At 46.7% G+C, this 13734-nt stretch overlaps 1 protein-coding gene across 1 annotated transcript in view; it reads left to right on the top strand.

Annotated features, from left to right (window-relative positions):
• LOC135388567 (aminopeptidase N-like) overlaps window positions 1–13734 on the top strand; it is a 300033-nt gene that overhangs the window by 26456 nt on the left and 259843 nt on the right. Inside the window, exon 2 of the mRNA XM_064618186.1 lies at window positions 10838–11006. Coding sequence (XP_064474256.1) covers window positions 10838–11006 — 169 coding nt within the window. The remainder of the gene's footprint in view (window positions 1–10837; window positions 11007–13734) is intronic.

The raw sequence follows: 13734 nt of genomic DNA, 5'->3' as shown, positions 1-13734 counted from the left end.
CTGTTACAATCCCTGTAGAAGGGCACAGCACTAGCCATTGATGACATGTCTTTGGCAGCATGATACAAGATACAAGATAAAGTTTTGAAGGGCTATATTGCATCCTTTTCCTACTTGCGGTCGCCTGTGTTATGATCTCGGTAGAATGGCATAGTAAAAGTAGTTGATAATAAGTCTTTGGCAGCATGACACAAGGAGTTTTGCTCGTTTAAGATGGTTGTGCTGTCATGTTTTCTGAATTCGGCGATCGCCTGTGTTATAACCCCAGCAGAATAGAATTGCACAAGCCACTGACAACACGTCTTTCGCTCCATGATGCAGGGAGTGTCGCCTGTTTTAAAAGGCCTTGCTGCCGCCGTATCCTAATTTTACGGTCGCCGCTTGCGCAATCCCAGTAGAAGGGCATAGCATAAGCCGTCGTGAATATGCCTTTGGTACCATGATACAAGGGGTTTCGCACGTTTTAAAGGACTCTGCTGCTGCCCTTTACAAATTGTGTGGTCGCTTCCGTTGCAATCCCAGTAGAAAAGCTCCATAAGCCATTGATAATATCTGTTTGGAACCATGATTAAAGAGGTTTCGCCCGTTCTAAAGGGCTCTGCTGCAGTCTTTTACGGATTTTGCGGTCGCCTCGGTTACAATCCCAGTGGGAAGGGCAATAGCATAAGCCGTCACGAATATGCCTTTGGCACCATGATACAAGGGGTTTCGCCCGTTTTAAAGGGCTCTGCTGGCGCCTCTTCTAAACTTGCGGTCACCACTGTTAAAATCCCAGTTCAAGGGACTAGTATAAGTCGTTGATTATAGCTTCGCTATGCAGAATACACTTGTGACTCTTTGTGGTGCATTCCTTAGATACCCCTGCCGTCATCGGGGTTGCAGAAAGGTTACTTTTTACTTTTCTCAAAGAAGTTGGCAAATGATACAAAGTTTCAGAGGGAGATTTTGGGTCATTTCTTGCAGGTAGATGTGTAAGCGAAGCGCGGACTTCTCTATGCGTGCTGCACTTCGAGAAATGTTGGTTGATTACCATGAACAGTGAAATTCAAAAGGCTTCGTAAATGACGTGTATTTTCATCTATGATGTCTTTTCCTCAGACTTTAGCACCAGCGCTCGTAGGTGTCTGCTGCCATGTAAATGTTCGGACTGCCTGCGATTTGCGTGCAAGTTCACTTTTGTGCTTCGTATCTTGGCAAGTTTTTTCCTTGCCATACCGTCGCGGCTCTCTCATGCTGAATTCAAACGGCAGGTGTCAGCTTTTATTCCGTTGCGCAACTCGTATCAGCACCGAAGAGCAACGACAGTTTCTTCTTTGTCATTGTTGTTGCGGCTTGCACTGCACTATCATCAATGCGCATAGAAGCCAAGATGCGGGACAGGGCGTGATAAGAAGTCAACGTGATTTCGAGTGGAGCGAACCATAAAGGGGGGGGGGTATATGTTTGTGGATACATATCTATGGGTATATGCATTGGTGGTCAAGCTGTATTAGGCAATCTCAGGGGGGTTGGAAAAATTCAGGGAGAGTGTACACATCCCTGGGGGGGGGGAGGGGTAATGAAACCCCTCGACCGCAATTACAGCAAAACACCTTAGAGTAGAAAATATAGAAAAAAGAACTGCTGAGCCGTATAGTTATTAGGCATTCGCATGTAAAATTCATCAATGAAAAACTTCGCTTGACACACCAACAGAAACAAATGAGCAGCCTTTCCAAATGAGACACTGAAAATTTGGAACGCGTTTCAAGCTCTTCGTACATAGTTCTTCACGAACGATTATCCCAACGTTCAGGAGCACTGAAATTGTCGGTTTACACACACTATTGTTGATTTTGCTTACATTTTCAACGTGAAAAAGACAAGAAAAACAGGAGAAAGAGAAATAATTAAAAAGTTTCACACAATGACCCTCATACATACTGCTACCTGTGTACGTACTGCTCGATCTCTATCCTCCCCCCCCCCCCTTTTTTTTTCTCTGCGCCTCTATGCTCCGTATAGGTTTTCGCGGATGATGTCCGGAGAGGCTGCTGCTATGCTGCAAGCCCATAAACTTAGTGCAATAATTAAGATGATGCCATTCTCTGCACCTCTCTTCACTATTTCTTCTTAATTATCATATTATTTACAATGTAGGTTATCAGAATGCACGTGCAGAGCAGCTCACAATAACTACGCTCTTAGAAATGAACCTCACACTGAGGTGGAGCCTATTCTGTGCCGTGCATTATGACACAAAATAGACTCTGCCTCCCGTTTTCAACAAATCTAGGGCGAGAACGTTGTCATTCGGGATGATGGTTGGCTAGGAGCGCGCTATGTGGTGAAGTTCATTTTTAAGAGTGTTGATGTAAGTACGCAATAGTGCTGAGAGTTCCAGATTTCCACAAAACCGTTACCAAACGTGCCTATATTTTATAATAGCGACCCACGCAACAACAACACAATTCTGGAAGGGAGAGAAAGAGCGAGTAAGCGACTGTACTGAGTAACTGATTTTCAATTCTCAGCTTACATTCCAGTACTTTTGAGATACTCGCTTGTTTGAAGCGATATTGATGATTTCAAAATTACGTGCGAGATGACCGATGTCAATTTCGTATGCACTGCGGGACATCGCCACTTTTAAGGGCCATTATAGGCATTTTTCGATGTTTAATCGGATTCTTAGGCACCTACGCAAAAACAGGCAGTAACGCCGGAATAGGCATTTATATAGGCACTATCAGAACGATACAGGAGATTCCCCAGCACCCAATTCGTGCTCCTGTATTGAAAAAGCACTATTAGAACCACACGAAAAAAATAGGCATTTGCCTAGGAATCCGGGCTCTATTTATTAGTTTTATTTTCTACGAAATAACTACTGTTTTGGTCGAACGGGCCGTGTTACTTTTCTACAGGAGGGACGACACGACACGTTCTCGAACACAGCAACCCTTTAATAACAGCAACACCTACGTTCCCAACAACTTCCGAATTGGTGGCGAGGCAGCAACCGACGCCACACTTACACAATTTCCCCTCGTGACAATCTCTTTGTACTCCTTTAACAGTCTGGCCACAGGGTCCCGAACAGAATCTAGGACACTTGTCTCGTCGAAGGCCGGGGAACAATTATTACAAAGTCTAAGATGGGCGACAAGTTCGGAATTCCCAGACAACGACTCCGCATTTCTCTTGTGTTCGCTGAGCCGAGTGTTTAGACACCGTCCAGTCTGACCTACATAGCAAAACCCACAACCAAGTGGTATACAATACACCACATCTTTTTGCACAGGTCACGAAAGCATTTTTGTGAGAAATACTACAGCCGGGGTTCTGTGAGAGGAAAGGGGCAAGTTTTGAGAGACGACATACATTTGAGAAGACAACCTGAATGTTAAATCTACGTGCGGCAGCCAAAATGTTGTGTGATACGGAATGATAGTACGGGATACAAACACGCGGCAATTTTTCTTTCTGAGAAACAGGTGGACGAGCGAAACCATTAGCAAAATCTAACAACTTCCGATACAGGCAATAGCCGTAACCAGCTCTCTGCAAACGGCTCACTTGGCAACCAATACTTTCAAAAACAAAGTGACAGCAGGACTTTTCGACGGCCGAACGCAAGAGGGACGTGATAACACCTGACTTGATCAGCTTTGAGTGAGAACTATTGGCGGGTAATAAGGGTTTCGCTTCCGCCTTCCCGTAGGACCAGCAAAGGCCCGGGGTTGAGCGTAAGCACAGGTCAAGGAACTGCAGTTTTTGATTCGACATGTCCTCCTGCGAGAACACCAGTTCGGGGACGGCAGAGTTTATCACAGAAACTAAGTGGGTAACAAGATCCTTCTGCGTGGACAGCACCAAAATATCATCAACATACCTTTTAACAATGATACAGTCAGAAGAAAACGGTTTCAAAGCTAGGCAGACAGCAGCATCAAGAACATTGAGGTAAATTTCTGAGAGAGCCGGCGCGACAGCAGACCCAATGCACACACCCCGAGATTGCACAAACAATTGATCATTGAAGGATATAGCCGTAGAGCCAAGATACTATTCCAGGAGACGTAAAAAGTCACTGACAGGCACACCCACCGCCGTCTGAAAACGAATCAATTGGTCTTCAATAACGTGACGGACGCGATTTAGCAACATACCAATGTTTAAGGAGTAATACAAGTCTTCTATGTCTAGTGACACCACCTCACAACACTTTCCATGAAAGCCCCCGAGTGATGGAAGCAGCTCAGAGGAACTCTTCAAAGACAGACTGTTCTGAAGTACAATGCAGGACAAGGATTTTTGCAGAAAACAGGAATGCATCTTTTGCCATGTGCCTAACTCACTGATGACTATTCTAAGTGGTAAATCAACTTTGTGGTCCTTTAGGAGGAACTTCACAGAAAGCGCTGACGATTTACAACTTTTTATCTTGTTTCCTAAGGGAATGTTCAGATCGATTAATAGCTTGGAAACGGACGCTTTTACGGATCTTAGGTTGCCGGGGAAAGGTTTGAACAGCTTGCAAATGGCTTGATTGGCTTTGGTCAAGAACAACCCTTGAGGGAGTACAGCGAATTTACCAGATTTGTCGCACTCCAACAGAACCCAGTTTTTGCTTGAAAGTTCAACACGGACGGTGGCAAGCTCCTTGGGGCACCTCTTTTTCTCCTGGGTAGAGAGCGAAGCACGTGGAATGCGGCTGACACATAGCTCCACGAAGGCAGACTTGCTGGACGGATCGGATATCCTGGAAGCAACCTCCTGAACAGCGGCTGCGGCATCGAACCTTGACGGCTTCACGGGAACGCAGAACTTGGGGGTTCTTGATAAGACAGTTGAGAGAGATGCAGGGATTTCCTCGCCAGTAAGGTTTACCACCTCAGTCTCAGCGGCGTTGGATTCAGAAGGGGGCCTGGAACCAGCCGACGTGGGTGAAGCCTGACGGTATAGCCAGAACACTTCCGCTTTGCAAGAATCCCATCGACGCCCGAATTCCCAGCATGCCAGGTGTTTCCACTGCTTGAAGTAGGAAGTCTCACGGAAGTCAGGACCTAGGACACGGTGCCAAAGGCTGTCGGTGACCAAGCGAAGGTATCTTAGGTGACGAACTAGCAGATTCTTGTGAGCCCGAAGAAATTTCGCTGTCGTTGACCACGGAAAGAGAGTGTTACCAAGGAGTGAGGTGAACCTCGGGTGGGCTTCCCGACGACGGAGGGAAATCTTGATAAGGGCGATCTCCGCTTCAGTGTTAGCAATAGCAACACCAAACTTGCACAGACTGTAGAGGGCCACGGGACGAAGGACAGACTCAGAAATGTCGGACAACGCGGTAAAACTAACAAATCCTGCATACGGGAACAGTAATGGCAAAAGGGCAAGGGTGCAGGCCAGCTGGTACATTGTGAAAAAATTTTGGAACCCGAGAAAAGGACACAGGAGGGACGACACGACACGTTCTCGAACACAGCAACCCTTTAATAACAGCAACACCTACGTTCCCAACAACTTCCGAATTAGTGGCGAGGGAGCAACCGACGCCACACTTACACAATTTCCCCTCGTGACAATCTCTTTGTACTCCTTTAACAGTCTGGAGTCCTTTAGGGGAAATTGTGTAAGTGTGGCGTCGGTTGCTGCCTCGCCACCAATTCGGAAGTTGTTGGGAACGTAGGTGTTGCTGTTATTAAAGGGTTGCTGTGTTCGAGAAAGTGTCGTGTCGTCCCTCCTGTGTCCTTTTCTCGGGTTCCAAAATTTTTTCACCATGTACCAGCTGGCCTGCACCCTTGCCCTTTTGCCATTACTGTTCCCGTATGCAGGATTTGTTAGTTTTACCGCGTTGTCCGACATTTCTGAGTCTGTCCTTCGTCCCGTCGCCCTCTACAGTCTGTGCAAGTTTGGTGTTGCTATTGCTAACACTGAAGCGGAGATCGCCCTTATCAAGATTTCCCTCCGTCGTCGGGAAGCCCACCCGAGGTTTACCTCACTCCTTGGTAACACTCTCCTTCCGTGGTCAACGACAGCGAAATTTCTTCGGGCTCACAAGAATCTGCTAGTTCGTCACCTAAGAGACCTTCGCTTGGTCACCGACAGCCTTTGGCACCGTGTCCTAGGTCCTGACTTCCGTGAGACTTCCTACTTCAAGCAGTGGAAACACCTGGTATGCTGTGAATTCGGGCGTCGATGGGATTCTTGCAAAGCGGAAGTGTTCTGGCTATGCCGTCAGGCTTCACCCACGTCGGCTGGTTCCAGGCCCCCTTCTGAATCCAACGCCGCTGCAGTGGCGTCGGAACTATTTTTCCAGTGGGGGAGGGAAAAAAAGTGCTACCATAAACATCATCATCATCATCATCACTTATTTTCCTTGAGGGCTCATGCTGGCGTTATACAGGGTTGCTACACAAACTGTAAACGTGCTACAGGCAAACGACATCTGCATATTTGTACAGTAGACCTAAAATAGCATTGCAGAAGTATTGTAATGAAATAACGCTTGGTGGTGGGCTAGTTGGTATGCGTTCAGTGCGTCCGGCTTTTTTTTTACTTCTGCGCAGTGCCTAGACCTCTATGTCAAGTAATGTGTAAGGAACTTCGGGGACTTGTCCCCGGGAACCGTCGTCGCGGCATGTACGCGTGCCGCGACTGGAAGCGAATATCGTCCGATCCGCAAGCCTTCTGCGAAGAAACCACCATTTCCTGGGGCGGTCTGGAGCTCAGCAAGAATGTCCCTTTGAAGAAGAATCCCTTTGACACAAGAATCCCTTTGACACCCAGCTCTTTGACTGGGTGTCACGCTGTCGTTATCAGTCCAGGGCGACTCAATAGGAAAAGCCGGGTAAATGACAATAGCGGGTAGTTTTGGACATCAGTACGGTGGAAAGTGAGGAGCCAGCAATCCGCTTAACCGCCAGAATATTTGACTGTGACAAGTGAACATATACGTAATATGAAGACAACAAACAAGCTGCGATACATATCTCTTACCAGAGGTGTGGCCTTCTCCAATGTCTATGGCGTTTGATAATCATGTAACGCTGCTGCAGGCGACAACTTGATGGCGCTCCCTCGACGTTGCCGTTGGAATCCGACACGTGAACACAACACCGGTGCGACGTTTTGTCTCAGTCAATCGCACTTATTGTCGTACTACAGGTCTCACACGCCAGCTCGAAGTGGGTACCCTGGCCACAACCGACTGAAATCTGTGGCTGCACCTGGCAAACCGCCCCTATAACAACCTTGAACCGGGCGGTATCTTTGTATCCTTATTTCCCCCAGATGTCTTGTGTCTTGCGTGTCTTTCGTGATTCCCGTTTGCGCCTCTATCCCCCCCCCCAAAACCCACTCACCGTGGATGAGTCTGGCAATGCTCGCGCCTACCGGTACAGACTTTCGGACTGATTTATTGCACTTCGAAACCTCGACAGTGCACTTCGTACCACAAACCTTGCCATGGTCAACTCCAGAACCCTGCGAACCTGACACATTTGGTATGTAGCTATTCTCAAACGGTCTCCGCACAGTGACCAGTGGTAGGCTCTCTGTTTATTGCTCTCTAAATTTATGGCTGCCGAAAGAACACATGCACGGGCCTTTCCGTTACACCGTAGAAGAATACGACGCTGGGCTGACACTGGGGGAGCCGTGCTCCCCCATTCGTAAATGTGGGGGAGCCGTCGCTCCCCCTGGTCCCCCTGTTCCGGCGCCCCTGCCGCTGAGACTGAGGTGGTAAACCTTACTGGCGAGGAAATCCCTGCATCTCTCTCAACTGTCTTATCAAGAACCCCCAAGTTCTGCGTTCCCGTGAAGCCGTCAAGGTTCGATGCCGCAGCCGCTGTTCAGAAGGTTGCGTCCAGGATATCCGATCCGTCCAGCAAGTCTGCCTTCGTGGAGCTATGTGTCAGCCGCATTCCACGTGCTTCGCTCTCTACCCAGGAGAAAAAGAGGTGCCCCAAGGAGCTTGCCACCGTCCGTGTTGAACTTTCAAGCAAAAACTGGGTTCTTTCAATTTCAATTTCCCCTAAAGGACTCCAGACTGTTAAAGGAGTACAAAGAGATTGTCACGAGGGGAAATTGTGTAAGTGTGGCGTCGGTTGCTCCCTCGCCACTAATTCGGAAGTTGTTGGGAACGTAGGTGTTGCTGTTATTAAAGGGTTGCTGTGTTCGAGAACGTGTCGTGTCGTCCCTCCTGTGTCCTTTTCTCGGGTTCCAAAATTTTTTCACAATGTACCAGCTGGCCTGCACCCTTGCCCTTTTGCCATTACTGTTCCCGTATGCAGGATTTGTTAGTTTTACCGCGTTGTCCGACATTTCTGAGTCTGTCCTTCGTCCCGTGGCCCTCTACAGTCTGTGCAAGTTTGGTGTTGCTATTGCTAACACTGAAGCGGAGATCGCCCTTATCAAGATTTCCCTCCGTCGTCGGGAAGCCCACCCGAGGTTCACCTCACTCCTTGGTAACACTCTCTTTCCGTGGTCAACGACAGCGAAATTTCTTCGGGCTCACAAGAATCTGCTAGTTCGTCACCTAAGATACCTTCGCTTGGTCACCGACAGCCTTTGGCACCGTGTCCTAGGTCCTGACTTCCGTGAGACTTCCTACTTCAAGCAGTGGAAACACCTGGCATGCTGGGAATTCGGGCGTCGATGGGATTCTTGCAAAGCGGAAGTGTTCTGGCTATACCGTCAGGCTTCACCCACGTCGGCTGGTTCCAGGCCCCCTTCTGAATCCAACGCCGCTGAGACTGAGGTGGTAAACCTTACTGGCGAGGAAATCCCTGCATCTCTCTCAACTGTCTTATCAAGAACCCCCAAGTTCTGCGTTCCCGTGAAGCCGTCAAGGTTCGATGCCGCAGCCGCTGTTCAGGAGGTTGCTTCCAGGATATCCGATCCGTCCAGCAAGTCTGCCTTCGTGGAGCTATGTGTCAGCCGCATTCCACGTGCTTCGCTCTCTACCCAGGAGAAAAAGAGGTGCCCCAAGGAGCTTGCCACCGTCCGTGTTGAACTTTCAAGCAAAAACTGGGTTCTGTTGGAGTGCGACAAATCTGGTAAATTCGCTGTACTCCCTCAAGGGTTGTTCTTGACCAAAGCCAATCAAGCCATTTGCAAGCTGTTCAAACCTTTCCCCGGCAACCTAAGATCCGTAAAAGCGTCCGTTTCCAAGCTATTAATCGATCTGAACATTCCCTTAGGAAACAAGATAAAAAGTTGTAAATCGTCAGCGCTTTCTGTGAAGTTCCTCCTAAAGGACCACAAAGTTGATTTACCACTTAGAATTGTCATCAGTGAGTTAGGCACATGGCAAAAGATGCATTCCTGTTTTCTGCAAAAATCCTTGTCCTGCATTGTACTTCAGAACAGTCTGTCTTTGAAGAGTTCCTCTGAGCTGCTTCCATCACTCGGGGGCTTTCATGGAAAGTGTTGTGAGGTGGTGTCACTAGACATAGAAGACTTGTATTACTCCTTAAACATTGGTATGTTGCTAAATCGCGTCCGTCACGTTATTGAAGACCAATTGATTCGTTTTCAGACGGCGGTGGGTGTGCCTGTCAGTGACTTTTTACGTCTCCTGGAATAGTATCTTGGCTCTACGGCTATATCCTTCAATGATCAATTGTTTGTGCAATCTCGGGGTGTGTGCATTGGGTCTGCTGTCGCGCCGGCTCTCTCAGAAATTTACCTCAATGTTCTTGATGCTGCTGTCTGCCTAGCTTTGAAACCGTTTTCTTCTGACTGTATCATTGTTAAAAGGTATGTTGATGATATTTTGGTGCTGTCCACGCAGAAGGATCTTGTTACCCACTTAGTTTCTGTGATAAACTCTGCCGTCCCCGAACTGGTGTTCTCGCAGGAGGACATGTCGAATCAAAAACTGCAGTTCCTTGACCTGTGCTTACGCTCAACCCCGGGCCTTTGCTGGTCCTACGGGAAGGCGGAAGCGAAACCCTTATTACCCGCCAATAGTTCTCACTCAAAGCTGATCAAGTCAGGTGTTATCACGTCCCTCTTGCGTTCGGCCGTCGAAAAGTCCTGCTGTCACTTTGTTTTTGAAAGTATTGGTTGCCAAGTGAGCCATTTGCAGAGAGCTGGTTACGGCTATTGCCTGTATCGGAAGTTGTTAGATTTTGCTAATGGTTTCGCTCGTCCACCTGTTTCTCAGAAAGAAAAATTGCCGCGTGTTTGTATCCCGTACTATCATTCCGTATCACACAACATTTTGGCTGCCGCACGTAGATTTAACATTCAGGTTGTCTTCTCAAATGTATGTCGTCTCTCAAAACTTGCCCCTTTCCTCTCACAGAACCCCGGCTGTAGTATTTCTCACAAAAATGCTTTCGTGACCTGTGCAAAAAGATGTGGTGTATTGTATACCACTTCGTTGTGGGTTTTGCTATGTAGGTCAGACTGGACGGTGTCTAAACACTCGGCTCAGCGAACACAAGAGAAATGCGGAGTCGTTGTCTGGGAATTCCGAACTTGTCGCCCATCTTAGACTTTGTAATAATTGTTCCCCGGCCTTCGACGAGACAAGTGTCCTAGATTCTGTTCGGGACCCTGTGGCCAGACTGTTAAAGGAGTACAAAGAGATTGTCACGAGGGGAAATTGTGTAAGTGTGGCGTCGGTTGCTGCCTCGCCACCAATTCGGAAGTTGTTGGGAACGTAGGTGTTGCTGTTATTAAAGGGTTGCTGTGTTCGAGAACGTGTCGTGTCGTCCCTCCTGTGTCCTTTTCTCGGGTTCCAAAATTTTTTCACCATGTACCAGCTGGCCTGCACCCTTGCCCTTTTGCCATTACTTTTCTACGCCCCTTCACAGGATTACAATCCCCTGATTTCGTCTTTTCATAGATGGCCGAACCGAGTGAAGGGCCCGAACCCAAACGGAAGCGGCGCTTCCTGTTGCTCTGCCTTTTCCTGGCGCTCGTGTTCATACTTTTAGCTGCCGTGGCTGCGGTTCACTTCCGAAGGTCCAGCGCTCCACATGTTCCTCAACGCAGCGCAATAGAAGAAGGCAGCGGTAAGTCAACACAACTCGTGAAAGGAAAGGACCCCATACTGGAGCTTCAAGCAACGTCGTTCGCGTTCCCTTTGTCCCATGCCCTGCTGGAAACCGTCTCATTCAAAATCCTATGAAAATCTCATTGAACCTATTGGATATCATGTACGCAAATCTCATTCAGTGACTGCGAAAATTCTCATTCCCAATAGATGATTTGGGACAAATATTACATTGAAAGAGGTGCCATATTCAATGAGTCTTAATGAGAAATCACAGTATGTGTTAATGAGATGTAATGAGAAATCACAGCAAGTGTTAATGAGATGTAATGAGAAATCACAGCAAATGTTAATGAGATATAATGAGAAGTCGCACAAAGTGTTAATGAGATGTGATGAGAAGTGGTGGCTTCAAACTAATTGAATGTCCCCGTCATGTCTCATTGAACCAATGAGCCCCAGCAGGATATTTCTCATTGGAATGGTTCTCCATTTCGATTCGCCAGTAGGTTTGTTGTGATATAGTCACATTAGATGTGTAGAGCTTTCCAATGAGTATAAATGAATTCCCGCAAAAATGAATTAGACTCAATGTGATTTGGATAATTTACTGGATCAATGCACTGCATATTGTATTCTATCACAGCACATATTTCAGCTTGGGTGTAATATTCTCAGTCGCACTGTGCCTTCACAGATGCGAAATGTTTGGCTAGTAATACTGCCGTGCATCAGATAGTGGGAAATAGAAAATCTAAAAGATGTCATTAACATTTAGCAGTAGCTGAAGGCGCAGACTCCTTCACTCCTGCTTCTTTTCCGGGGAGCACCTCATAAAGCGCAACAATGCAGTGTAAACCGAACACTAGAGAAGAGGTTGCCGGAAGTCACTGTACAGAATTAAGAGAAACAAATTTGAAGGTATCTTGGACGGAGCCAAGTATGAAGCATTATCCCAGCCCGGTTAGGTCCTGTCATCAATTGGCAACTTCTCTTATACATTTAATACCGATCGGGCACAAGTAGCACAAGTTAAATCAGCAAAAATCAGCTTGGTCAATTCACGTGATGATAAATGAGCTGCCGCAAACTGTGAGGCAGATTGCGGTAAAGGAAAGCTGGACATGAACACCTTCCTCGTTTCTGTAGACGATGCAAAGGATATTTTCAGTGATGTGACATTGAAGTTATGGAAGTCAGGAAGCATTGTTCAAAGCAGATTTATTGGACTATGCTGCTGTGTCGACTCCGTATCTCTGCCCCCCATGCAAAAAATGTCGGGTTTCACGGGTACTGTGGATGTAGTTGGTACTACCATGAAGGAGAGTACTATGCCTCAGCAATGGACCCTATCACCATTAACACCCCAAGAGAATCGACTGGTGAAGCAGCAGTGAGAGAGATTCAGCAGTCATTAAAGGACAACCTCTAATGTCTGCGGATATAAAGGACCAGCTGCACTAATAAACATGCCATATTTTGAATTTGCACACGGTGTTCATGGACGTTGTACGGAGTGCCACAGGTACGTGGCTGTGTGAAGCCAAAGAAGCATTCTGCAGGTGTTTACTTTTATTCGTCACATAAATTGTAGTTAGAAACTAGCAAAGCAAAATAGGCGCCGTGTTTGCAGTTGAGTAATATGGACAGGTGAACATTCTCCGGAAGAAAGTATGTAACTACAAGATCAATAATTACCTAATAATGATTAATTAACTCTTTAATTATGGGATTTCGGATAAAAGCGAGGGAACGGAAAGGAATATGTTCTTCGTTGAAAGACATTCCATGTGGAAATATGTGTTAAATGCGCACCTGTGTTGAAATGTTCATCGCTCAATTTCGCTATGCAAATGAGCCGAAACAAGAAATACGCAGTTTGCAAACGCAGAAACGATGCGACCTTCGCCTTATCCGGGTAGAAGAGCGGTCTATCTGGCCATTAGCTCCTACATCAATCAGTTTCACTGCTCCAAATTACGTGGCCCTCCCACTTGGGTTGCACGTCGCTCTTTCTGCGCCAGAAACGCGCTTAGTTCATGTTCCGGCTCATTTGCATAGCGAAATTCCGCGACAGATATTTCAACGCACGTGCGCGTTTCTGTGTGTTTTTCAACATGAAATTACTTTCGACGCCGAATAGATCCCGTTCTGTTATTTCGCCTTTGCGAGAAGTCCCCTAATTAAAAAGCTAATGAACTTTAGGTAATTCGTGATCATATAGTTGTTCTTCGAGCGAATGTTCGCCTGGCCATATAACTCAACTGAAAAATGGCATCTATTTTGCTCTACTAGTTTTTAATAAAAATGTTGTAGCGAATCAAAACAAACACCCTGTATGTTTGCAAGAAACAAACAATAATCATCATTAGCAGAAGAATAATGACGCCACGAAGCTCTTTATCGAAACCACCAAAGGACTTCAGAAAATATAGCTCTTGGAAGCCCTCAGAATGGAAATTAAGGTTGGTTACGTTTCTAAGTGGTATGTATATAGGGTATCCTTACTGAAAACTTACATCAGGTCTCGTTGAAGCAAACTGTTGCACGAAGAAGCTGAAAAGGCTGAAATATGCCGAGAAAATTATGAAGTGACAACGAGCAATAAATTGGAAGATTTATTGTAAGAATGTGAGGCAGTTTGGCAGCAAATGAAGACACTATCTATGCGAACTCGTTTAAAAGAAAGAAAGGTGCATGAAAAAGGAAGCTAAAACAATGAAAACGCCACTCCGCTTCATTAATTT

This window comes from Ornithodoros turicata, chromosome 3, assembly GCF_037126465.1.
Source record: "Ornithodoros turicata isolate Travis chromosome 3, ASM3712646v1, whole genome shotgun sequence".
NCBI lineage: Eukaryota > Metazoa > Arthropoda > Arachnida > Ixodida > Argasidae > Ornithodoros > Ornithodoros turicata.
This window is presented reverse-complemented; position numbering and strand designations above follow the sequence as displayed.